General features: G+C 53.6%; 2 protein-coding genes across 2 annotated transcripts in view; one reads left to right on the top strand and one right to left on the bottom strand.

Moving 5' to 3' along the window:
- The first annotated feature begins 10748 nt into the window (after window positions 1-10748).
- Window positions 10749-19441, top strand: PSMC1 (proteasome 26S subunit, ATPase 1). The gene is made up of 10 exons (XM_040227487.1): window positions 10749-10854; window positions 11891-11987; window positions 12970-13094; window positions 13288-13473; window positions 13642-13770; window positions 14882-14978; window positions 16819-17008; window positions 17469-17620; window positions 18095-18249; window positions 19097-19441. The coding sequence occupies exons 3-10, from the start codon at window positions 13035-13037 to the stop codon at window positions 19229-19231; spliced, it is 1104 nt and encodes a 367-aa protein (XP_040083421.1). The 5' UTR covers window positions 10749-10854; window positions 11891-11987; window positions 12970-13034; the 3' UTR covers window positions 19232-19441.
- The window catches only part of NRDE2 (NRDE-2, necessary for RNA interference, domain containing), a 46621-nt gene continuing 41997 nt past the window's right edge, over window positions 18962-23585 (bottom strand). The window contains exons 13-14 of the mRNA XM_040227467.1: window positions 21319-21390; window positions 18962-20950 (exon numbers count right to left, since the gene is read on the bottom strand). Coding sequence (XP_040083401.1) covers window positions 20825-20950; window positions 21319-21390 — 198 coding nt within the window. The 3' untranslated portion in view covers window positions 18962-20824. The remainder of the gene's footprint in view (window positions 20951-21318; window positions 21391-23585) is intronic.

The raw sequence follows: 23585 nt of genomic DNA, 5'->3' as shown, positions 1-23585 counted from the left end.
ACCCAACTCTGGTGGTATTCTCAGAGAAAAGAAGGGTGAGGAGACACAGCTGGGGTAAAGATCAGCTCTGAGAGCCAGGCAGAAGATGCCCTGGGGTGGACGGTGTTACACGAGAGGGAAAGATTCTCCTCTACCCGCTTCGGTTCAGTTTATGGGCACAAGCGAATTAAACTGAAAAGAGATGTATTAGCAGGAGAAAAGGGCTTATTCATACACGTATGGGAACTTGGACCATAAAGAAACCTGGGAAGAACTGATGCTTTTGAACTGTGGTGTTGGGGAAGACTCTTGAGAGTCCCTTAGACTGCAAGGAGATCCAACCAGTCCATCCTAAAGGAGATCAGTCCTGGGTGTTCATTGGAAGGACTGATGCTGAAGCTGAAACTCCAATACTTTGGCCACCGCACGTGAAGAACTGACTCCTTAGAAAAAACTGATGCTGGGAAAGATTGAAAGCGGGAGGAGAAGGGAACGACAGAGGATAAGATGGCTGGATGGCATCACCGACTCAACGGACATGAGTTTGAGTAAACTCCGGGAGTTGATGATGGGCAGGGAGGCCTGGCGTGCTGCAGTCCATGGGGTCGCAAAGAGTCAGACATGACTGAGCAACTGAACTGAACTGAACTGATATGGGAGTAGGTAACCCAATAAATGGTCAAAGTTAGGGGCTTGGTGGGGGTGCTCAGCCTCCGTCCATGGGATTCTCCAGGCAAGAGCACTGGAGCAGGTTGCCAATTCCTCCTCCAGGGGATCTTCCCGACCCAGGGATTGAATCCGCGTCTCTTGTGTCTTCTGCACTGGCAGGTGGCTTCTTTACCACCATGCTACCCGGGAAGCCCCAAAGTTAGAGGCTTATATGCCTAATTTAGCAGTAGGGGAAAGGGAGGGAGGAGAAAGGCTTCCATGGAAGAACAAACAGGTTTCTTTAGGAAAGACAAGCATATTTTAGGAGAACAAATGGGAGATAAGAAAGTTTGGGATGAGTCTTGTCTATGTGGATGTGAGTAGGCTTTCTGTCTTCTTCAGGGCCTTAAAACTCCCTCAGAGGGACGACTTATGGCAAGTTTACTCTTGGTCTCTCTCCTGGAAGTAAACTCCCCCAAGAGGAAACTCATGGCAGCCTCATTTTCCAGAAAGAGAAAGTGTTAGTTGCATGGGAGTCTCCAGGCAAGAGTACTGGCGTGGGTTGCCATGCCCTCCTCCAGGGGATCTTCCCAACCCAGGGGTCGAACCCACGTCTCTTGTGTCTCCTGCACAGGCAGGCAGGTTCTTTACCGCTGGCGCCGCCTGGGAAGGCCCACTTCCCAGAAGTTGCTGCTTGTAGTCGGATAAGGCAGCTCCACGGTTTCTTACTGCCTCTGCTGACTCTCACACGCTTTCAGCTTCTAAATACTCTTTGTAGCAGCTCTGCAGTGCTGGCTAGCTCTCCGCAGTGTCTAAGCTGAGACCTGAAACTTAAGTAGGAGGAAGCCGGGCAGAGATGTCCCCAAGCAGAGGTTGTGGGTCCCCCAGGCGCTGGCTGAGACACTAAGCAACCGTCTGGAAAGTGTAGAGTGTGAACTTGACGCTGCATCCCAGTTCTAAAGCCCTCTGTATTTTCCTCTGAAAAAAAGATGAAAATGAGCTTGAGAGCCAGCGTGTCCAGGTTGGACCTGAGTGCACATAAGGGGTGTGGTCTCCAGCACCTCATTTAATGTCTCTGAGCCCCAGCTTCTCATCTGCACATTGAGAGGCAATAGGATAAACTCAAAGCATCCTGTGGGGTCATCTGAGCCCCTGTCTAAGAAGGCGGCCGGTGGGCCCTGGGTAGAGCAAGTGGAATCCAAGCTCTTTAGATTTATCTCATGTATCGTGGGACCAAGTGCCCGAAGCGAGCACAAGTGAGCAGGGGGTGAGCAAGGAGTGTTGGAGAGGGAGCGGGGGCAGCTTGGGCGCTTCGGAGGAGCAGCACCTCCAAAGGCAAGGTAAGTATTATTAATAATCTATTTAGTTAATCATAATAAAATTACAAGGGAAATCCCAGCCGACCGCTGGGAACTACTTGGATGCATGGCTCCCCCTGCTGGTAAGTTTCTAAACTGCAGGCGCTGGTCCCCTCGCAGGCCGCCTGGGCGCCGGCTTCAAGAAACACACCCACAGGCACGAGCAGCCTGGGCGCTAAAGCTGGGGGTTGCTTTTAGTAGCAGGTAGCCGAACTCTGTGGGAAGTGTGCGGCTATGTTGCAGTCTCTAACCTCTCCAGGGCTCTGCCCACATATACGTCACTCCCATCTCTGCGGTCAAAGCCATTTCACATCTGGCTCTGGGCAGGCCCACCCAGGGTGCTCAGGGAGACTTACCGTGTCCTCCCGTGTTTTAGCCAAGTTAGGAGTCACTTGAGGCCTACGGTGCCAACTTTGACTCCTCCATGACTGTCTTGGACATGGACCTGGTCAGTGTCAGCCCAGAAACTATCAGAAGTTCAGCTGGCAGCTTGCAGAGAATAGCAGCAGGGATGTGTGGATCTCATGCGATACCAGTAATAAGGTTTTCCAGCTTCCAAATGATGAATAAATATTTGCTACAGGTTGCTTTGGCTCACACAATGATCGAGACCTTCGAAGCTCCTAAGTCCTCTTTCATCTGGGACGTTCTATTTACTGTGCGGGAGTTCACAGATTTGTGCTGTGTAAGAATAAAGGGGAGAGCAGTTTTTAGGGGACTCAAAGTTTCTGTCTGAGGGGGGACGGTATGTTGACAATAGCTTGCCAGTTATGACCAGGTCTGCCTTGCAGCTGCAGCTTCCTAGAAAAGATTGCAGGGATTCCTGGTTTTCACTTGAAGCCTGGAGGCTTTGTTTTAGGAGTCTCCCAGGTGACACTGAGAAGCAGGCAGATGTGAGAATCTCAAGGGCTTCTGAGCATAACATTAATTTTTTTCCTTACTAAACGGAGAGATCCCAGGGTGTCTCAGCACTGTGGAGAGAAATCTTCCCCAGGTCTGCAGAGAGCCATATTCCCCGATTAGTGAAACTGGCGCAGAAACACTGACTTGTAGGGAGGGGAGAACTGCAGCCAGCTAGCGTGATGCGCTGCTTCTAAACGTGCGTCCACACATGTCCGTGTAACAGCGACAGTCCCTCGGCACTGCCCATCTCAAGGCCATCACCGCATGGACTGGAGGAAAATTAAAAGGGGGTCCAGTCCCTGGCTGTCGGGGAAGGCAATGGCACCCCACTCCAGTGCTCTTGCCTGGAAAATCCCATGGACGAAGCAGCCTGGTGGGCTGCAGTCCGTGCACTCGCTAAGAGTCAGACATGACTGAGCGACTTCGCTTTCATTTTAGCGAACTTCCACTCATTTTACCTACCCCATTTATTTTTAAAAAACAGTTTCACATAAATATAGACAGTGCTTACTACAGGCCAGGTACTGTTTTAGTACCAAGTAGTTCTGTGAGTGAAAAAGCTGGCTTAAAGCTCAACATTCAGAAAACGAAGATCATGGCATCTGGTCGAATCGCGTCATGGCAAATAGATGGGGAAACAGTGGAAACAGTGACAGACTTTATTTTGGGGGCTCCAAAATCACTGCAGACGGTGACTGCAGCCATGAAATTAAAAGATGCTTGCTCCTTGGAAGAAAAGTAATCACTAACCTAAACAGCATATTAAAAAGCAGATAAATTACTTTGCCAACAAAGGTCCCTTTAGTCAAGGCTATGGTTTTTCCAGTAGTTACATATGGATGTAAGAGTTGGACCATAAAGAAAGCTGAATGCCAAAGAAATGATACCTTTGAACTGTGGTGTTAGAGAAGACTCTTGAGAGGCCCTTGGACTGCAAGGAGATCCAGCCAGTCCATCCTAGAGGAGGTCAGTCCTGAATGTTCATTGGAAGGACTGATGCTGAAGCTGAAACTCCAATACTTTCGCTACCTGATGCAAACAGCTGACTCATTGGGAAAGACCCTGATGCTGGGAAAGATTGAAGGCGGGAAAAGAAGGGGATGATGGAGGAAGAGATGGTTGGATAGCATCACTGACGAAATGGACATGAGTTTGAGCAAGCTCCAGGAGATGGTGAAGGACGGAGCGAACCCTGGCCTGCTGCAGTTCATGGGGTCACAAAAAGGTGAACACAACTAAGCAACTCAACAACAACAAGAAGAACATTCTGTGCTGGTGTACAGCTGGCTAACAGTGTTGCGATAGTTTCAGGTGTACAGCACAGTGATTCGGTTTCATATGCACACATTATGAACGCTTTAACTGGAGTACAGTTGCCTCGCAGCGTTGTGCCAGTTTCTGCTGTAGAGTGCAGTGAGTCAGCCACATGTACACACATATCCCTCCCTCTTAAGCCTCTCTCTCATTCCCACTATCCCGCCCCTCTAGGTGTGGGGAGAAGCTTCCTTCCTAACTACAATACATGGACTCTATCAAGTCTATGTTCTAGGTCCTGGAATCTTTCCTTGCCCCTGTGAAGCTGGTTTCTGATCCTGGCTTAGAAAGCAGAAGCTCATTTTTCTCTGCTTTGCACCAACAGGTTATAAATTTTGTGAGCAACGTGTGACCATCTGATATAGAACAGAACGAGGAAACCAGGAGAAACTTGTATATTAAAAATACTACTACTAATAAGGTCTGTCTAGTCAAGGCTATGGTTTTTCCTGTGGTCATGTATGGATGTGAGAGTTGGACTGTGAAGAAGACTGAGCGCTGAAGAATTGATGCTTTTGAACTGTGGTGTTGGAGAAGACTCTTGAGAGTCCCTTGGACTGCAAGGAGGTCCAACCAGTCCATTCTGAAGGAGATCAACCCTGGGATTTCTTTGGAAGGAATGATGCTAAAGCTGAAACTCCAGTACTTTGGCCACCTCATGCCAAGAGTTGACTCATTGGAAAAGACTTTGATGCTGGGAGGGATTGGGGGCAGGAAGAGAAGGAGATGACAGAGGATGAGATGGCTGGATGGCATCACCGACTCGATGGACGTGAGTTTTGAGTGAACTCCAGGAGTTGGTGATGGACAGGGAAGCCTGGCGTGCTGCAGTCCATGGGGTTGCAAAGAGTCAGACATGACTGAGCGACTGAACTGAACTGAACTGACTACTAATAATTGTAGCTGATGCTTAAAATTCTAGGCACTTTAGTCCTGAAACAAGGACTCTGTGAAGGAGTAATGGTTTTTTAAAAATTTTATTGGAGTATAGTTGATTTACAATGTTGTGTTAATTTCAGATGTACCTCATGGTGATTCAGCTGTGTGTATATATATAACATATATATACACACATATTCATTCTTTTTTTAGATTCTTTCTCCATATATACAGTAGGTCCTTGTTGGTTATCTATTAAGCTCCTAATTTATTGAATGCAAAGATGTGAGTTTCACAAATGCAAAACTGAGTCACAAAGAGACTTAAAATAGCTCACCAAGACCACACAGCTCCTCGGGGAGAAGGCCAGGAAGGAGATTGGAAGTGGCAGCCCACACTCTTAACCCCTGAGCTGACTGCCTCTTCAACTGTTCTTTTTTAAATAAAAGATGTAGTGTATTGTGGAGAGATATTCTCAACTGTTGGTTTCTTCCTATACGTTGATGGCTGTCAGTTGAGTGAGTATGGGAGTCCGTGATGGCAGAAAAGAGAGGACCAAGTTTGCTCTGTGTTAAGAAGTACTTCTTAGTGAACATCCTCCAGAATAACTTAAGTTGAGACTATTAACCCATGTTCTTCAAATGTGATGCCATCTCAGGAACATAACACCTCTTCAGATTACACACAGATTGCCTAGACATTCTGTACAACTCTGGAATCATTTCCCGCAGTCATGAAGGGAGAGCTGTCTTGCCTCTAACCTATCACACCATTTCATACATGAAGCAGATGCCAGATTTGTTAGTGGAGACGGACAGTGTCAACACTTTCCATTACAGCGTTTAGTGCGATGAAATGGAAAGAGTCATTTCCTGTCGTGTGGTAGATAAATATTTTTAGTGTTTCAAAATTGGGCAGGGGGTTGCAGGACAGATCAGACAAATCCATCTCTCCAGTTCAGCGTTTTGAACACCTGCTATGGAAGTTTCTGGAGACTAAAAGGCTGCTTGCCATCTTTATTTTCTTTTTTAAAGGCTGTTTTGAATGTTACAACACTGCTTCTGTTTTATGTTTTCAATATTTTTGGCAGGGTGGCACGTGGGATCTGATGCTGAGGCTGAAGCTCCAGTACTTTGGCCACCTGATGCGAAGAGCTGACTCACTGTAAAAGACTGATGCTGGGAGGGATTGGGGGCAGGAGGAGAAGGGGACGACAGAGGATGAGATGGCTGGATGGCATCACTGACTTGATGGATGTGAGTCTGAGTGAACTCCGGGAGCTGGTGATGGACAGGGAGGCCTGGCGTGCTGCAGTCCATGGGGTCGCAGAGGGTCGGACACGACTGAGCGACTGAACTGAATGTGGGACCTTATCTCCTCAGCACGGGAAGGGAGTCTGATGTCCCGATGGGTGTAATAAATGAGGATACGAACGCGGCGCAAGATGAGGACTTTTAAGACGACCCTCGGCATTTTGACCAGATGTCACAAGGCGTCAGGAAGAAAACAAACCACCAGCTTCAGCTGCTTCGTGAGACAACTTCTCAGATGAGCAGATTAATTCCAGAGACCAAATTAGACGTGAAATGCTGGTGCAAAAGTATGTCGACCTCGCGGTTCCAGACTACTCCGGTTCCTGGAGAAGTTAAGGCAAGGTCTGTTTAATTCTGGCCTCTTTAAAATTGTTTATATCTTCACAATTGCCTTTGACAGTCGAGGTCATTGTCTTAACTTGTTGACAATAGCCTAATAACTGCGATTTAAACTTTTTTTTTTCAAGTGAGCGTTCAATAAGGCCCACGTCTCGGACTCGAGCATCCCCGCCCGTCCGCTCGCGCAGGCCCAGAGGGCGCGCCCCGACCCTCGCGAGATTTGGCCCCTGTCGGCTTCCGTGGCGCCCGGCGACTTCCGCCCCTGACGCCCCGCCCCGGCGGCGCACTTCCGGCGGCGGCGGCTGGAGCGGCCGGGGCAAGATGGTGAGTGACTAAGGGCTTCGGCTGGCCGTGGCGGCGGGCGCAGGCGGCCCCCGGCAAGAGAAGCCGGCCGCCGCCGGAGGCACCGGGCCTGCCCGCCCCGGTCTCCGGGGGGCGCGTGGCGCCCGGGGAGCGTGTCGAGGACCTGGGCGGGCCGGCCGGCCGGCCTTTCCCCGGGCCCGGGGCTCGGCGCCGGGCGGGCCCCGGGGGCGGCGGGGCGGCTGAGGTGGGCTGGCTGTGTCCCTTTCCAGGCGGGCGCTGACCTCGGCGCGGGGCGCTTCGGCCGCAGCCTGCTCGAGTCAGTGGGCCGGGCGCTCGGGCCCGCGCGGCGGAGGGGACGGTGGGAACGGGCCGTCGGGGCCGCGCGGCGCGGGGGCGGTGGACGGGCGCCTCGGGGCGCTCGGAGCGGGCGGCCCCTCGGTGCCTCGCTGAGCTCGCGATGGCTTCTTGGCTCCCGGCTGGTGCCGCCCTTTGAGGAGGGGAAGGCGGCCCAGGCTCCGCTCTAGGCGCTGCTCCTACGGAGGACGGGCATGACTGACCCAGGCTTTGTCTCTTGAAGCTTGCATTCTCTAGAAGGCAGGTTAAGAGAGAGAGAGGAAGGAGTGTGTGATGCTGTGTCGGGGCGGGATGGGGACGGGCGAGTGGCCTTGGCCGAGGCTGCTCTGTGTAAGGGCGGGAGAGGCGGCTGTTTTGGCCAGGGCGTCAGCGAACCTCGGCGAGGAGGGGAGGCCTGAATCCAGGGAGAGGGGAGCCGGTGCAGATGCCCGAGGAAGACTGGTCCTGGGAGGACCGGATGCAAAGGGCCGGAGCGGGGAGATGTTTGGTCTGTGTGGTGAGCAGCCGCGGGCCCCCCGCAGACTCAGGCCGCTCTCGGAAGGACTTTGGGTAGCAGTTTTCTAGGCCTGACAAGCACATGGCGAGCACTTTACCAGCATTTGCTCGTAATTCTTCTCAGCAGGCCCTGGAGGTGATTATTGTTGTCCTCAGTTTACCAAGGAGGAACCTGAGACGGGCCGCGGGTGTGCAGTGCTGGGCTAGCGGCCCGTGCAGTAGAGAAGCACAGAGGCTGGTGTCCAGAGGCCGGGAGCGTGCCGTCTCTCCGACCAGCGTGGTGACAGCTGGCAAGTCGCGTAACCTCTCTGAGCCTCGCTTGCTTATCTGTAAACTAGGGTGACGACAGCGGCAGCTTCGTAGGGTCGGTGCGCTTAGCACAGCGCTTGCTGTTCAGTGTGATGCGTACAGTTGCTTGAGGCTGAGAAGCATCATTAAATGCCCCAGACATGGAGAAGTTTGGGATTGACTCCGGGGAATGTCCTCCGGTGGGCCCAGACTTGGAGGGTCATGGGACGGGTAGACAGACCTGGGAAGGGTTAATTGAAGCCAGTTTGGCAAGGGCCAGGTGTGCCAAGCTAAAGAGTTTGGACTTAGGCCATAAATGCTAGGGGTCAGTTGAAGGTTTCTGAGGCGATTCAGAGGGTCAGCTCTTTGTTGTAGAAGGTAATATCCGAATAGGCGAGGGAAGAGACTAGACCTGGAAACCTCCGTTGGGAGACAAGCAGTCCAGTAAGATAAGGCGGCCTGGACAGAGCCAGAGATACGGGGACAGGAGACGGGGGGACCGGAACCAGGATGGACTTTCAACAGAGATGGGACAGGAGGGGGGACCGGAACCAGGGTGGATTGTAAACAGAGATGGGGGCCGGAGGCCTGAGCCAGAACGGATTTCGTTTTGGAGCCCTGAGGAGGTCCTGACCGTAACATTTCTTACTCAGCAATAACATTGTGTTGGTGAGAGGTACTGTGAGTCATGCAAATGAGAAGTGGTTTTCCGTCCATTACTCACTTTCTGCAACGTAGAGGAGCTAATATCATCCCTACTTACCAGTTAGGACACCAGAGCTCAGAGAGGTGACTTAACTTCCCTGAGGTCACATAGACTGTTAAGAATGAAGGCGGAATTCAAACCTGGGTGCATTTATCTCCATGGCCCGTGTTCTTGGGTGCATTGCATTTCCTCATCTAGAAAGTAGAAATAATGAAACCTGCCTTGAAGACTTTTCTGGTGTAAATATGATGGTGAGGGGAAATGTCTTGTACAGACTGAGGCACGCAGTGAACACACCTCAAACAGTAGCTGCCCCAGCAACAGTGCGTTCCCTTAGGGGTGCGAAGCGAAGCCGCTCACTCGTGTCCGACTCCTTGCGACCCTGTGGACTGTAGCCCGCCAAGCTCCTGTGTCTATGGGATTCTCCAGGCAAGAATACTGGAGTGGGTTACCATTTCCTTCTCCAAGGGATCTTCCCGACCCAGGGATCGAACCTGGGTCTCCAGCATTGGAGGCAGACGCTTTAACCTCTGAGCCAAATTGTTAAAGGACTGTAACTTGGATGGCTTATTGCAATAAAACTAATTGTGTTTCCCCAAATTTCTCAGAGCCCTTAATTACCTTCTTCATAAGAAAGTGCAAAGTTTTTAGAATCTTGCAAATGGGGAAATAGGTTCAACCTTAATTCCTTTAGGGGATTATTTTGTCTGGATAGTGAAGCTGGTGATTTAACTTACTGGTGCCTATGTGGAGGTGATTTGAGGGGGCTGAGAGGGCCCTCTAATCAAGTAAATTCACTATTGCTTATTTTAAATGCTGTTGCTTCTGAGACCTTGCTCTGTGTAAGACATTGTCCTATAACTGAAGGGTCTGTTTTAAAATCAGAAATCTTCCTGAACTTACTAATACACTAAGTTCTTGATAGCTTAAGGTGATTCAGCTTTTTAAGTTGGGAAGGAGGACCTGCCTGAGTGCCCCAGACTTTAGGGATGGGTGCTATTTAAGCTGCCATTGAAAGAAGAGTCTCCTGGATCTTGGTGTGTCCTTAATGAGGAGTCAGTGATTGACACATGATTGTTGAACAGGTTAAATGACGCAGCTCTTGTCATGGCCCAGTTTCATACTCTTGGTGGCCCTAGCCAGGTAGTTTTGTATTAGAAAGTGTCCCGCTCTATACGTTCCCCTCAAGAAGGGATGGTTAGGATCTTGGTCTCAAGACACATTGTGCGTGCCTGCGTGCTAAGTCACTTCACTTGTGTCCAGCTCTTTGCGACCCCATGGACTGTAGGCTGCCAGCGTCCTCTGTCCATTGGACTTTCCAGGCATTCTCCATGGAGTGGGTTGCTATGCCCTCCTCCAAGGGCTCTTCCCAACCCAGGGATCGAACCCGTCTCCTGCATTGGCAGGCAGGCTCTTTACTATTAGCTCCATCTGGGAAGCCCCATTACATCCTTTTCTTAATAGAGTTGTCCTTGGTTTAAGATGCAGTCTGTGGCAAGGTGCAGCACTCATCTACTAACAACTTTTCGGGAAAAAAAATTTGCCATGTTAAATTTACACATTAACTGCAAGGTGTACCTTGAGTTCAGAAATGTTAAAATGAGGGGGGCGTTGGTGTCTTAGAATCACAGGAGAATGAGGGGTTTTGGAGTGATGGTGTTCTAAATTTATGTTATTGCTTAGTCACTGAATCGTGTCTGACTCTTTGAGATCCTGTGGACTGTAGCCCACTAGGATCTTCTATCCTTGGGATTTCCCCATCACGAATACCGTCTAGGCTGTTACTTCCGTCTCCGGGGGATCTTCCTGACGTAGGAATCAAACACGCATCTCCTGAATTACAGGAGGATTCTTTACCGCTGAGCCACCAAGGAAACCCCCCAGAAAGTTTTTTAATGCTCTGCTTAAATTTTTTTTTCAGGGTCAAAGTCAGAGTGGTGGTCACGGTCCTGGAGGTGGCAAGAAGGATGACAAGGTAAATAAATGTGCAGCCAGATGTCTGTGATGTGAGTAAACTGTGGAAAATGTCAGCTCTCAGCTGAGAAGTTCTTCGGGAATTCAAATACCCTTTTCATGTTTTACAAAAGATTATTGACCATCAAGTAGGTATTAATGAGTTAATAATTTTTAGAGGCATAAAAGTAGTGACATTGCAGAAGTGTTAAATTGTCTGTGACGTGAGCACTTAATGTCCTTACGTGTGAAAAGCTGTGTCAGATTGTTTAACTCCAGCTTCTGGCAGCTTTGAATTCTGACCTCTGTTCCTTATTGAATGATCTCTTCAGTTCTGTCGGTCAGTCGTGTCCGACTCTTCTGTGACCCCATGGGCTGAGGCACGCCAGGCCTCCCTGTCCATCACCAACTCCCAGAGCTTGTTCAGACTCATGTCCGTCGAGTCAGTGATGCCATCCAACCATCTCAGCCTCTGTCGTCCGTTTCTCCTCCTGCCTTCAATCTTTCCCAGCATCAGGGTCTTTTCCAGTGAGTCAGTTCTTCGCATCAGGTGGCCAAAGTGTTGGAGTTTCAGCCTCACCATCAGTCTTTCCAATGAATATTCAGGACTGGTCTCCTTTAGGATAGTCTGGTTGGCTCTCCTTGCAGTCCAAGGGACTCTCAAGAGTCTTCTCCAACACCACAGTTCTAAAGCATCCATTCTTCGGCGCTCAGCTTTCTTTATAGCCCAACTCTCACCTCCATACATGACCACTGGAAAAACCATAGCCTTGACTAGACGGAGAGTAGTCAGCAGAGTAACATCTCTGCTGAATGGTCTAATTAGTGTGTATTATATATTTTTTTAAAAAGATAATTATGTTCACACATAAAAATTGAAAGAATGAAAAACAGATTTTCTTGTTTATTTTTTTTTTTAAGGACTGTTTTTAATAACGTCCTAAAAGGCAGGGAAAATTATATCACCTGCAAGCAGATGACGGTCCTGCAGAAATAATGTTGGCGTTTTCATATGGTCTCTGTGATTTTTTTTTTCCTATGGTGTTCTGAAAACCCAGGACAAGAAAAAGAAATATGAGCCTCCTGTGCCAACTCGAGTTGGGAAGAAGAAGAAGAAGACAAAGGGGCCAGATGCTGCCAGCAAGCTGCCCCTGGGTAATGATGCGATTCCAGTTCCCGGGGCGCCGTCTCTGTGTTCAGCTGAGGGGCTGAGTGTGGACAGACAGGAAGTAGTGGTTGAAGCTCCCGGCCTGTGACTGTGTGTGGCGTTCTCTAGGTTGGAGTCAAAGCTGTGTTTTAGTTTTAACAGTGTACAGAGGATACAGCTGTGTCACTTCAAGAAAGGCCATTAATTTCCTTTAAATAAGCAGCTTCTCTAGGGTATTAGAGTACAAGGTTAGGGTCGAAAACTGAGGTTGAGCTTGGTTACCTTAGAGACACACTCACTTCACGAGAAAATGGAATGCCGCTGTGTTGGAACTCACAGCAGGAGTTTGTGCCTGAACATAAAATTTCTCAAGTCTGCTAAATAAGGAGTAAGACTCAGAACAGGCGGCAGACGCAGCCTGCCTCTCTGCCCTCGGCCTCTGACCCCTTGCGTGTGGTTCACGCTCTGCCTCCCGCGTCGGGGCTCTGCTTCCCTCCGCTTAACCGTCCTGCAGTCCTTCCACGGCCGCCTGCACCTTGTTCCTGCAGACTTCAGCTCAGACACCTCCGCCACCCTCATCTACCACCTAGACGAGGCTCTTCCGGCTTAAGTGCAGTAGACTGATCTTTAAAATAGTGCTGTTAATAATTCAGTCAGGCAGTTTAAAATGTGCCATTAACCTGTTGTAGTGAATCAGTATGGTATTAATAAAGAAAAGGCCATCAGACCAGCAGAAGAGCATAGAAAGTCAAAACCAGAGTCGAGTTACGGAGAATTGGTATGTGGTGAAGGCGGCATTTCTGTCTGTTCATTGCTCTCCCCTCTGCCTTTAGGCACCTGCTTACTTAAGGTCACTAAACTACGTATCTCAGAGTCTATCCAACTGAAAATAAGCTTACTTAAAGTGTTAATTTCCCCCCCTCCAATGGTGAACTGAATTAATTGCAAACTTCAGGCTCCAAGTGTAATAAGACTGCTTTTTAATTACAGTGACACCTCACACTCAGTGCCGGTTAAAACTCCTGAAGCTGGAGAGAATTAAAGACTACCTTCTCATGGAGGAGGAGTTCATCAGGAATCAGGAGCAGATGAAGCCGTTGGAAGAGAAGCAGGAGGTGAGCTGACCATTCTGACTCGCTCTTTTACAAATTGAATTCTGTTTAGAACTGAACAGCTGAACCTTTCAGGCTTTAGTGAGTTATTGTTTAGCTGCCTTTTAAAAGCACCAACTCCGTTTAAATCAAGTGAGCCGGCAGCGTGGCCCGCTTTTTAGTCTAAGCCGCTCTTCCTTGGCCCGCTCTCGCGTAGGAGGAGAGGTCAAAGGTGGATGACCTGCGGGGGACGCCGATGTCGGTGGGGACCCTGGAGGAGATCATCGATGACAACCACGCCATCGTGTCCACGTCCGTGGGCTCGGAGCACTACGTCAGCATCCTCTCGTTCGTGGACAAGGACCTGCTGGAGCCCGGCTGCTCTGTGCTGCTCAACCACAAGGTCAGGCCGCGCGCGGGCCGCTTCCCCTCAGTCTGCCCCTGTCCCATGGAGCCGCCGCCGGAGCACCCCGCGGGCTCCCCCGAGGGCAGGGTGGTCCCCTGGCCGCCACCTCCATGCAAGAGGCGGTGACCCTCGGGATCCGGCCGCAGACTCCCTGCGTCCTCTCAGGTGCACGCGGTGATCGGGGTGCTGATGGACGACACGGACCCCTTGGTCACGGTGATGAAGGTGGAAAAGGCGCCCCAGGAGACCTACGCTGACATTGGGGGCCTGGACAACCAGATCCAGGAGATCAAGGTGCGTCTAGGGGCCGCGCTGGGCTCGCCCGGCGCTGCTCTCTGCTGCCCCCTGGAGGGCGCTCGCAGTTGTCTCGCCTGTTTTCTCCTTTAACTCTGTTTTGGGCTGCGTTGGGTCTTTGCTGCTGTGCCAGGGCTCTTTGTCTAGTTGTGGCAAACAGGGCTACTCCACGGCGGTGCGTGGGCCTCTCATTGTGGTGGCTCCTCCCAGTGAGGGCCCCGGAGCAGGCGGCCTTCAGTAGCTGTGACGATGGGCTTGGGTGCTTCTTAGCACGTGGAATCTTACTGGAGCAGGGATTGAACTTGTGCACCCTGCATTGGCAGGCAGACTCTTAACCACTGGGCCACCAGGGAGGTCCTGTTTTTTCTTTATTGATCAGACCAGTAACTGACCCAGAGCTGGCCAGTGGCAGCGTTTTGTGTTGCTAATACTGAGGTGACAGAAGTAAGAATAAATTGTATGACAGTTCTTACAGCAGTTGCAGCTTAATACATTTTATATGTAACATTTAATGATTATCTGTGACTATGTTTCCAGTTGGTCGATTCCAGCTGTGGCGACACAGAAAGCCCCAGGCGATGTCTGGGGCAGCGGGCGGCGCGCACAGCACTGGGGCCAGGCCTAGTCCCGGCCCCTGCCGCGGCCCTGGGGGTGGGGAAACGGGGGCGGCCCTCTGCAGGCATTCGTCCGTGGGAAGGGCCTCCAGAGCCGTGACAGCGCCCCACGGGGGCTCAGGCAGCAGGGAGGGAGCCGTCCTGGCTTGAGGCGGGACAGCAGTGGGAGGCCTCACCCGCTAAAGTCTCACTGGAAGGGCAGATCCAAGCTTTACAGTCCTGCTCGGGAAGGGCGAACGTCTCTGCTGCCTGTCACTCAAGGCTGACTCTTGGGAAATCGGGTGCTGTTAGGGAGACGGGAGGGCACCGGGAGCCCCCGGAGGACTGAGGTCCTCTGTGTCCTTGCTGCCGCTGGGGTCAACGTTGTCTCTGACAAGCACAGTGGAGAGTTGAGCTTGTTTTTGTTGCGAGCGAGACGCACCCGTGCTGCCAGTCGATGGACAGGACGCAGTCCAGTCGGAGAGCCTTGCGTTTCACCAAGTGTCTGCTTTCTCTAGGAGTCTGTGGAGCTTCCTCTCACTCATCCGGAATATTATGAAGAGATGGGGATCAAGCCCCCCAAGGGGGTCATTCTCTATGGGCCGCCCGGCACAGGTGCGTGCGCTCTGTGTTGGTCGCTTTCCAGGCACTGAGCTGGTTCCTTGAGCTGCAGCATTAGCTGGTTATACCAACTTAGCCGTTGAGTGAGGGGGCCTCAAATCCTCCGTTTAAAAACGTGCTCTAAGTGACATAGTGGACGTTGTGAGTAAGCAGCCCCTCTGGAAACACGCTTGTCATGTGAAAGTACATCATGCCGTCTAGTAGGTGTGCTGAGAATCCGAGCTGTCTCAGGCTCATGACTGGAGGCCTCGGAGTTAATGTGCTGACGATCGTAGGAGTCACCAGGAGACGCCCCCAAAAGTGCCTGCTCAGTGCGAACGCATGTCCAGACCCCCAGCATTCCTGTGGTGCACGCAGATGTGCGAGAAGCCCGTGTTGTAAAACGGAACTTCTCAGTGTTAAGAGCAGCGTGAGTCCACTGAAAACAGTTTGTAAGAAAAAAGGGAAACGGTGCTCCAGCTTGGCCGCATATTGGCATCCCCGTGGGAGTTTCTGAAAGGGCCAGTGCCTGCTCCCTTCCCTGAACACCCTGACCCGCGGCCGGGGCGCGGCAGGCCTCGGCAGAGGTGCGGGCCCACGGCTGTGACCGAGCTCCTGTGCCGCTCACACCAGTGCACTCTCCCGGCCGTTGGTGACTGAACGAGTGTCACGTCGGATGGATGAATGGATAAAGATAAAAACGGTGGACACAGTTGGTTCATTAGGTACTGGGCTGACCTCAGTAAGTTGTGTAGTTCAGGGCTGAGTAAATTCACTGCTCTGTAAATTCCAGAGGAAGGGAGGTCGTTTGATTGAGTGAACTGAGCCCTGTTCCCAGGAGGATCTGTATCGAGGAAAGCCCACGGGGAGGGACAGGGAGACGCTGTGCTGAGGCAGGGAGCTGCCGCGGCCTCTCGTTTCACAGCCCAGGAAAGGAGGTTTCAGGAGAGGCCAGCACCACTTAGGGGTCCCCCTGCTCGCTGAACATCCCGGCAGCCGCACTTGGCTGCGTCTGGACCGGAAGGTCTCCCCCACTTAGGAGGTCCTTCTGGGCTCTGTCTGCCGCCCTCGGGGAGCAGTCCAGCCCTTTCATAAGCATTTGAACCTGCTGCCCGACGGAGGAGCTCAGCCTCGCCTTGTCGCAGAGCTCAGATTTCTGTCCCCCTCACCACTGGCTCAGGATCCTTTGTGTCCCTGGCCAGCCCCCTCCCCCCGACGGGCCCGAGGGTGGCCCTCTCCCAGCTCTCGTCATCCCAGGGCCGTGGCCTCACGCTCTGACGTCCTCAGGGTGGGTACCCTTGCTGACTCTGGTTCTCGACTTGAGAGAGAAGTGTCAGGACAGCCCTCAGAGCAGTGAGGAGCGTCCCCGAGGGCACAGCACAGACAAGGAAGTCTCTTGAGCGCCCAGTGGTGCTCAGCCGTGGGCTTTGTCAGGAGCTGGTCCTGGCTTAGCACCTGGAGCCTGGGGACGCCCTCAGGTGGCCCTGGGGCGCTACAGGCCTGCTCAGGAGTGCTCTCTGTCCTTCGGTCAAGCCTAGTGCTCCCAGGCCTTTGTTCAGCACTGATAGTTTTGTAGGAGTTGAGTTTGGTTCTCTAACCCTGGTTAATGGGGTCAGGTGAATATTATATGCAACTTTGAGTGACTTGCAATAAAAATATTTTCTGACATGATGAATTTAGGAAGACAGTTAAAAATAATCAAAATATGTATTTGTTTTTTTTAAATTTCATCTGCTTTGAGAACATGCTTTTCATGGAGGGATCCACCAATTCTTCATGGCTGGTAAGGTGGTAATGAGAGTTCTAAAGTTAAAACAGCACTTAAGGTTTTTTCCCCTTTTTCAATCTAAAATAGGTAAAACCTTATTAGCCAAAGCAGTAGCAAACCAAACCTCGGCCACTTTCCTGCGAGTGGTTGGCTCTGAACTTATTCAGAAGTACCTGGGTGATGGCCCCAAGCTCGTTCGGGAACTGTTTCGAGTTGCTGAAGAACACGCACCATCCATCGTCTTTATTGATGAAATTGATGCTATTGGGACGAAAAGGTAGACTTCCCCCTCCCTCGTGTGTCGATAGGGGTAGGCCCCGTGCCGCTCTGCTCTGAGGACTGAGGGGAGACCCCGGCGGGGCTGCGTGCTGGTTTGCCGCGTCCCCGTGCCGCTCCCCACGGGTGCCATGGGCTCCGCCGTCCCACGTACCAGGCGGTGACTCCCCATCACTGGATTCGGTCCGTCCGCAGCCGTGCCATTAGCAGCGGCTCGGAGCTCAGCACCCTCTGGACTCTGGAGACAGCAGTAAAGATGGGTCTCTGCCCTCGAGGAGCCCACATGTGGAGACTGAATAAAAATGATACAATCTCAGGCATGAAAATGGCCACAAGGAAGATGCTGTGGGGGGCGGCTTGGGCTCTGGGCGGGTGGGACGCACGGGTGGGACAGCCGTGTCCCGAGTGCCTCCACCAGCCGGGCCGCGGGGTCCTCATGTCCCCCTGGCTTCTTCTCCCAGGTACGACTCCAACTCGGGCGGGGAGAGAGAGATTCAGCGAACGATGCTGGAGCTGCTGAACCAGCTGGACGGGTTTGACTCGCGGGGAGACGTGAAGGTCATCATGGCCACGAACCGGATAGAGACCCTGGACCCGGCCCTCATCAGACCAGGTCACGCGCCAGCCCTCACGGGCTCCAGTGCCGAAGGGCGCTGTGGGGCGGAGAGGCCACCAGGCGGTGGGCACGACGGCAGATGCTGCCGTGGACCTGGAGTGACTTACGAAACTGTGTCCCCTCGAGAGAATGTTCAGTGGGCTTGTGATGTACTCTGTGTAGCCTGACCTTTTTTAGCCTCAAAACGCTTTTTTTTTTAAGATTTGGCACAGGACACTGTGTGACTGAGATGACTCACCTGAGGAGATGGAGGCTTCTCTCAGCCAGGGCTGGGGCGCCGGGGCCGGGGAGACGGAGGCCTCTCAGCCAGTGCCAGGGCACCAGGGAGCCAGGGCCGGGGCGCCGGGGCTGGGGAGACGGAGGCCTCTCAGCCAGTACCAGGGAGCCAGGGCCGGGGCACCGGGGAGTCAGGGCTGGGGAGACGGAGGCCTCTCGGCCGGGGCCGGGGCTGGACACCTGGTGTGCCCACAGGCCGCATCGACAGGAAGATTGAGTTCCCCCTGCCCGACGAGAAGACCAAGAAGCGCATCTTCCAGATCCACACAAGCAGGATGACGCTGGCCGACGACGTGACCCTGGATGACCTGATCATGGCTAAAGACGACCTCTCTGGTGCTGACATCAAGGTGAGGGGCTGGGCTGGACTGTAGCTGTGTATCACGTGTTCCCAGACGCCGAGGGGCCGGGCGTGGCAGCCGTGACGGGGCACAGCCTGCTCCCTGCAGGGGCACCAATAGTGGTCCCGCTGCCTGTGCTGAACTGCGTCTCATTGGCATCTATGGAACTAGGCTGGTCTCACCCGGGAAGGAAGGTGAAATTATATAAAATCTTAACTTTTTATTTAGAAAAATTTTCAAGCCTTCAGAAAAGCTGCGACTTGGTGGACACCCGTGTACTCAGCACCCGCACCTACCATGCGTTCCCCTTCTGCGCGTCTTCCAAATCACTCAGAGTAGGCCATGACCAGACAAGGGTCTGCAGCGCCAGGACTCTGCCGTCACCTCGTGTGGCTTGCGTTCTGGTTTTACTTTTGGCCAAGTAATTATTGAAAAAGTGGATATATTCAAATATATACTGTCTCAGACTTGTAAATATTTAACCAGAATACCTGTTCTCTTAAGACTGTAGGTAAATGAAATGGATGTCACTGTATGTGGCCGCTAAGTTTCTGGATATCATTTTTATCTATTTCTTAGGAGGATTATTCCCTTTAATGAGAGCACAGCTTTGAGGATTTACTGACCTGCCAGGCTACACAGCTAGTTAGAACCTAAGACAGGCCTCTTGCTTAATGAAATACTCCCAGGTTAAGCCACCTGAGGTCCTTTGAGAAAATAATTAGACTGCTTGAAACATTTAAGTTTGATAAAATTTGTTTGGCCTGGATGCCAACACCAGACTTCAAAACAGTGCTGTCTGAACTGTTAGGATAAAAAGTATGTCCCATTCTGAATATACTGTCCTTTCATACAGGCAATCTGCACAGAAGCTGGTCTGATGGCCTTGAGAGAGCGCAGAATGAAAGTAACCAATGAAGACTTCAAGAAGTCCAAGGAAAATGTTCTTTATAAAAAACAGGAAGGCACCCCGGAGGGGCTCTATCTTTAGAGGACCAGAGTTGCCTTCCAGGAGAGGCTGGGAGGGTCCCGGCCCCTGGAGGGGTGAGGTTGGGAGGGAGGCTGCCTGGGCGCCCGTGTGCCCGCTGGCCGGCCCTGTGCCTGCTGGCTGCGGTTGGCAGAGCGTCTCGTGTCCCTCCCAAGCGCAGTGTGTAGGGCCCTGGCAGGCTCCTTGCATCCCAATAAAGCGTGCTTTCTCTAACGCGGAGTCCAGTCTACACGCTGGGTGCTCGGCCGCAGGAGTGGGGAGGCCCAGGTGTGGGGAAGCCTCTGGGGACCAGGGCACTGCAGACTGGGTCTCTGCTGCCCCCGCAGCACAGCGCCGTGCCGGCACCAGCTCTGAAACAGCAGCTGCTGGCTTGTGAGCCCATGGCCAGCCACCTCTGCTGTGGAGGCAACAAAGGCTGCGACCCCCCCAGCCGGGGCTGCCCCTGGAGGGTCTGGGGCAAGGAGGGGCTGGTGCTGCTGAGACCGGGTTCCCAATGGAATTTCAAAGGGGCGCAGCCGAAGACCCCCAGGGCAGCCCTGTGGAGGGCAGCGCCCCTCCCTCGCGCGAGTTGGGAAGCACCAGTGCCGCCCCCACGCTCTCCTCGCCTCCGCTCAGCTCAGCCTCAGAGCCTGGAGACCCAGCGACCCGCTGGAGAACGGGCCCCTTCTCCCCGGCCAGTGTCCGTCCGTTTCTAGCCCAGGTTCCACAACACCTGCTTTTCTGGATGAGGGGCCGAGGAAATTCGCTTTCAGCAGTTCTAGGGAGCATGATTTAAGAAGAAACACAACGCAGAGAAGTCCACTGTGTTTTAAAAAGCAGGACCTTGGAGAAGACAAGCATTTCGACTCCGTCAGCTGTTGATCACTGCTATTGGAAATCGGAATGAGCACGCGGCTGACGCGGCCAGAAGCGAACGTTCAGCGTCTCTGAGGCAGAGACGGGTTTGCTGGGGAGGAGCAGGCCGCGCTCTCTGCAGCTGGACCCGGGCCCGCTCCCCTGCAGCGGGGTCCTGGTTTGTTCAGTCCCGACACTGGGTCCTCCTAGAGCCCCATCTGACTCAGCAGGGCCGGGCGGGCCCAGGGTCTCCATGCACACGAGCTTCCGGCGACACTGGCTGCCGGGTCTGTAGGCAAGATGTCCGCGAGTGGAGCTCCGAGAACAGGAAGGACACGTGTAATGCAGCTGAGAACTCCAAGCTTCACACGACTCCACGCTGCTCTGGTCTGAACAAACGGGCAGACCGGGCTCACCAGCCGCAGGGAGGGGGGCCTGGTGAGTAGCCAGACCTTTCTTTTTTGACTGCAAGAGCCAGGAGACTTGGCAGGATCCCCAAGGATGACCACAGAGGAACCTTCACCCGGGCGGGGCAGGGGAGGGTGGGCCAAAAGGACCCACACGAGCCACGACAGCTTCGGGTGACTGACTGTGCGCGTATACACACATACTCACATGTATCGCGTGCAGAGCAGCTCTGTGCCATTTGCACATGCGCACACTGTCCAAGAGGGGAGACAGCCCAGAGACAGCGTCAGGGAGGAGCCTGCAGGGCCGAGGTCTGGTGCGCACCCGTGTCTCCGGGCAGGCCCCGCCCCGCGCCTAGTCCTCCAGCAGCAGCTCCAGCTCCTCCAGCGGCAGGCGCACCCGCAGCTCCTTCTCCGTCATCAGGTCCACGACCTCCTGCATCTCGTCCGGGAAGTACTCCACGGCGTCCATGTACAGCGCCTGGGGGGCAGCGCCGGTCAGCGGGGAGCTGACCTTCCCGCCCTAACTCGGGGGCACCGGGGAGCCCGGCCTCTCTCCAAGGTGGGGCGGGAAGCTGCGGTGGTCCCCACCCGTCTGCTCTCTGAGCGTCCCCGGACCCGGGCGCTGCAGACAGAGTTGGACGTGGGTCCCGACGCGCTTGGCTTCTGGGCTGGGCTTTGGCAACTGCTGGGAGCCAGCTGCCCCCAGCCACACCTCCAGGACAGGAAGCAGGCCCCCTCAGGCTGCAGGGGGCCATAGGAAGCCCTGGAGGGCCGGGCCCAGGCACAACCGGATGAGGCCTGGCAGCAAGGTCCCTGAGAATCCAGAGACAGGCCTGTAGAACTCACCTTTGCCCAAGGACAATTCTGCAGTGCTTTGTAGAACACACCTTTGCTTCTTTCTTTATTTCCTAAGGAAACCTAAAGCAAGGAGGAAAAAATATATAAAACTGAGGGGCTGAAACAAAATCTAACGCTACTGACCCGCACGGGGCCCTTGGGGCCTCTGCTGTGTCTGGCGGGCCTGGACTGGGCCTTGAACCCTGATGACCTGTCTTCATCTCCTCCTTTCCCGCGGGCCATCACACCTGGTGTTCCCAAGCGTGCCGAGAATGAGGGCATGACAGAGAAAAGGCTTGCTTTAACACTAGCCGTTTTCTGCCAACTATCTTACAGAAATGAGATAAGCAGGATTAACAATCAATAACCTTGTCAAGAGCAAATTTCTGACCAGGAATTTCAGTCTGAGAATGCGCAGATATTCACACTTCCACTCTAAGCACGTTTTCATACAAGCGCGTGTGCTAAGCCGCTTCAGTCGCGTGACTGTGATCCCGTGGACTGTGGCCTTCAGGCTCCTCTGTCCACGGGACTCTCCAGGCAAGAACACTGGAGCGGGCTTCCATGCTCTCCTCCGGGGGGTCTTCCCGACCCAGGGATGGAACCGTGTCTCACGCCTCCTGGACTGGCAGGCGGGTTCACCGCTGGCGCCGCCTGGGAGGCGTCCATACAGCACTAAGCTATGGAGTCTTGGTCTCGACTCACAGGCGCTCTTCCCACACCTGCTGCGGATGCCGGCGCGGCAGGCAGTCTCCCCTCCACCCCCTTCCCGCCAGCCTCTCCCAAGTCCCGGGAAGGGACCAGCCCCTCCCCCAAGAGTCACAGCCCCCAGCCGTGAGTGGGCTCAAGCTGAGCTCACGGAGCTGAAGTCTGCTCCCAGAGCTGCCCGCCCGCCTCCCCCGGCGTCCTGTTCCCACAGGAGGTGTGCGAGCGGACGCCCACCGGGCAGGGAGCAGGCAGGGCTGTGACCGACTCCCCGGAAGCGCGGCTGATGGCTTCAGGAGCCCTCCCCCGCCCATGGCTCAGGGCCTCCGTCCAGCAAGGCTGGCCTCGCCTCCCATACAGATCCTCCAGGTGGACGCCCTGTTGGGGAGCCTGTCCCCTTGGGCTGTACCAGCGTCCCTGGTCAGCTCCAGGCAGGGCTCACCCCTCACCCCAGGACTCCCAGCTCCCTCCCGGGCCGTTTTGAGGCTGGACTCGGAAGGGACCCCTGAGAGCTGCTGTAAGCTGCCCACCCGCACACGCCAGGGCCCTGTGGCGTCCTCTGCCAGAACAGTAACCACACTGAAGGCTTGGTTTGTTCTTGAAAGAAGAAATATCGCATTAGTGGACTTTCTCCACCACTGCCTTTGTGAGACTGCTCCTGCTAAGTCACTTCAGTCGTGTCCGACTCTGTGCGACCCCACAGACGGCAGCCCACCAGGCTCCCCCGTCCCTGGGATTCTCCAGGCAAGAACACTGGAGTGGGTTGCCATTTCCTTCTCCAATGCATGAAAGTGAAGAGTGAAAGGGAAGCCACTCAGTTCTGTCCGACCCTCAGCGACCCCATGGACTGCAGCCTTCCAGCCTCCTCCATCCATGGGATTTTCCTCACACAAGAACTGCCCTCTGCTGGTTCCTCCATCTGCTGGCCCCTGGAAAAGGCCTTGGCTGTATCAGGCGTCACATGGTAAACGCCAGGTGAAACGGAGATGGTGACTGTTCCTCCAGGGAGCCAGAGCCATAGCCTCCCCAGGGCCCCGCGGTGCCTGCCAGCCAGGCCCACCCAGCCAACACCTCACATTTTGGCTCTAATTTGATTTTTTCCACTGCTTTGTCAAAGTGTTAGGAGCCCACCCAGACACCTCAGGAACTGGTAGGGGAAATCACTGCTCAGTTCATTCCTGGCCTGATACTAATCTTTCCAAAAAGGTAAGACACTCCCTAACGGCCTCAATCTTTTTTTCCAAGTCAACAAGAATTTTTCTGTCTATGGTCCAACCAGACCATGGCAGCTCCTCAGCAGAAACACTACAAGCCTGCCCGTCACCCTGTCTCTCTACCTGGAAAAGCCTGGAAGGAGTTAAACTGGCGAGTTTGCAAGCTCTCCCTCGTCACAAGTGGAAAGGTCTTTCAGCAGCACAGATTCACAGGGCGTTGGTGCTGGAACTGAGAGAGCGTCCGACCCGTTCCTTCGGCTGAGGGGCCTGGCGACGAGCAGACCCCGACGGCCGCCCAGCAGGGACAGCCCGACGGCCGCCCAGCAGGGACAGCCCGACGGCCGCCCAGCAGGGACA

Source organism: Oryx dammah, unplaced genomic scaffold, assembly GCF_014754425.2.
Source record: "Oryx dammah isolate SB20612 unplaced genomic scaffold, SCBI_Odam_1.1 HiC_scaffold_26, whole genome shotgun sequence".
NCBI classification, from domain to species: domain Eukaryota; kingdom Metazoa; phylum Chordata; class Mammalia; order Artiodactyla; family Bovidae; genus Oryx; species Oryx dammah.
Note: the sequence above shows the minus strand (reverse complement) of the source record. Positions and strands in the feature narration are given on the sequence as shown.

Coding starts and splice junctions, on each gene's coding strand:
- PSMC1 (XM_040227487.1), top strand. CDS start 13,035: ATGGAGGAGGAGTTCATCAGGAATCAGGAGCAGATGAAGCCGTTGGAA. Junction 17,009..17,468: donor GATGCTATTGGGACGAAAAG/GTAGACTTCCCC, acceptor TTCTTCTCCCAG/GTACGACTCCAACTCGGGCG. Junction 18,250..19,096: donor TCTCTGGTGCTGACATCAAG/GTGAGGGGCTGG, acceptor CCTTTCATACAG/GCAATCTGCACAGAAGCTGG.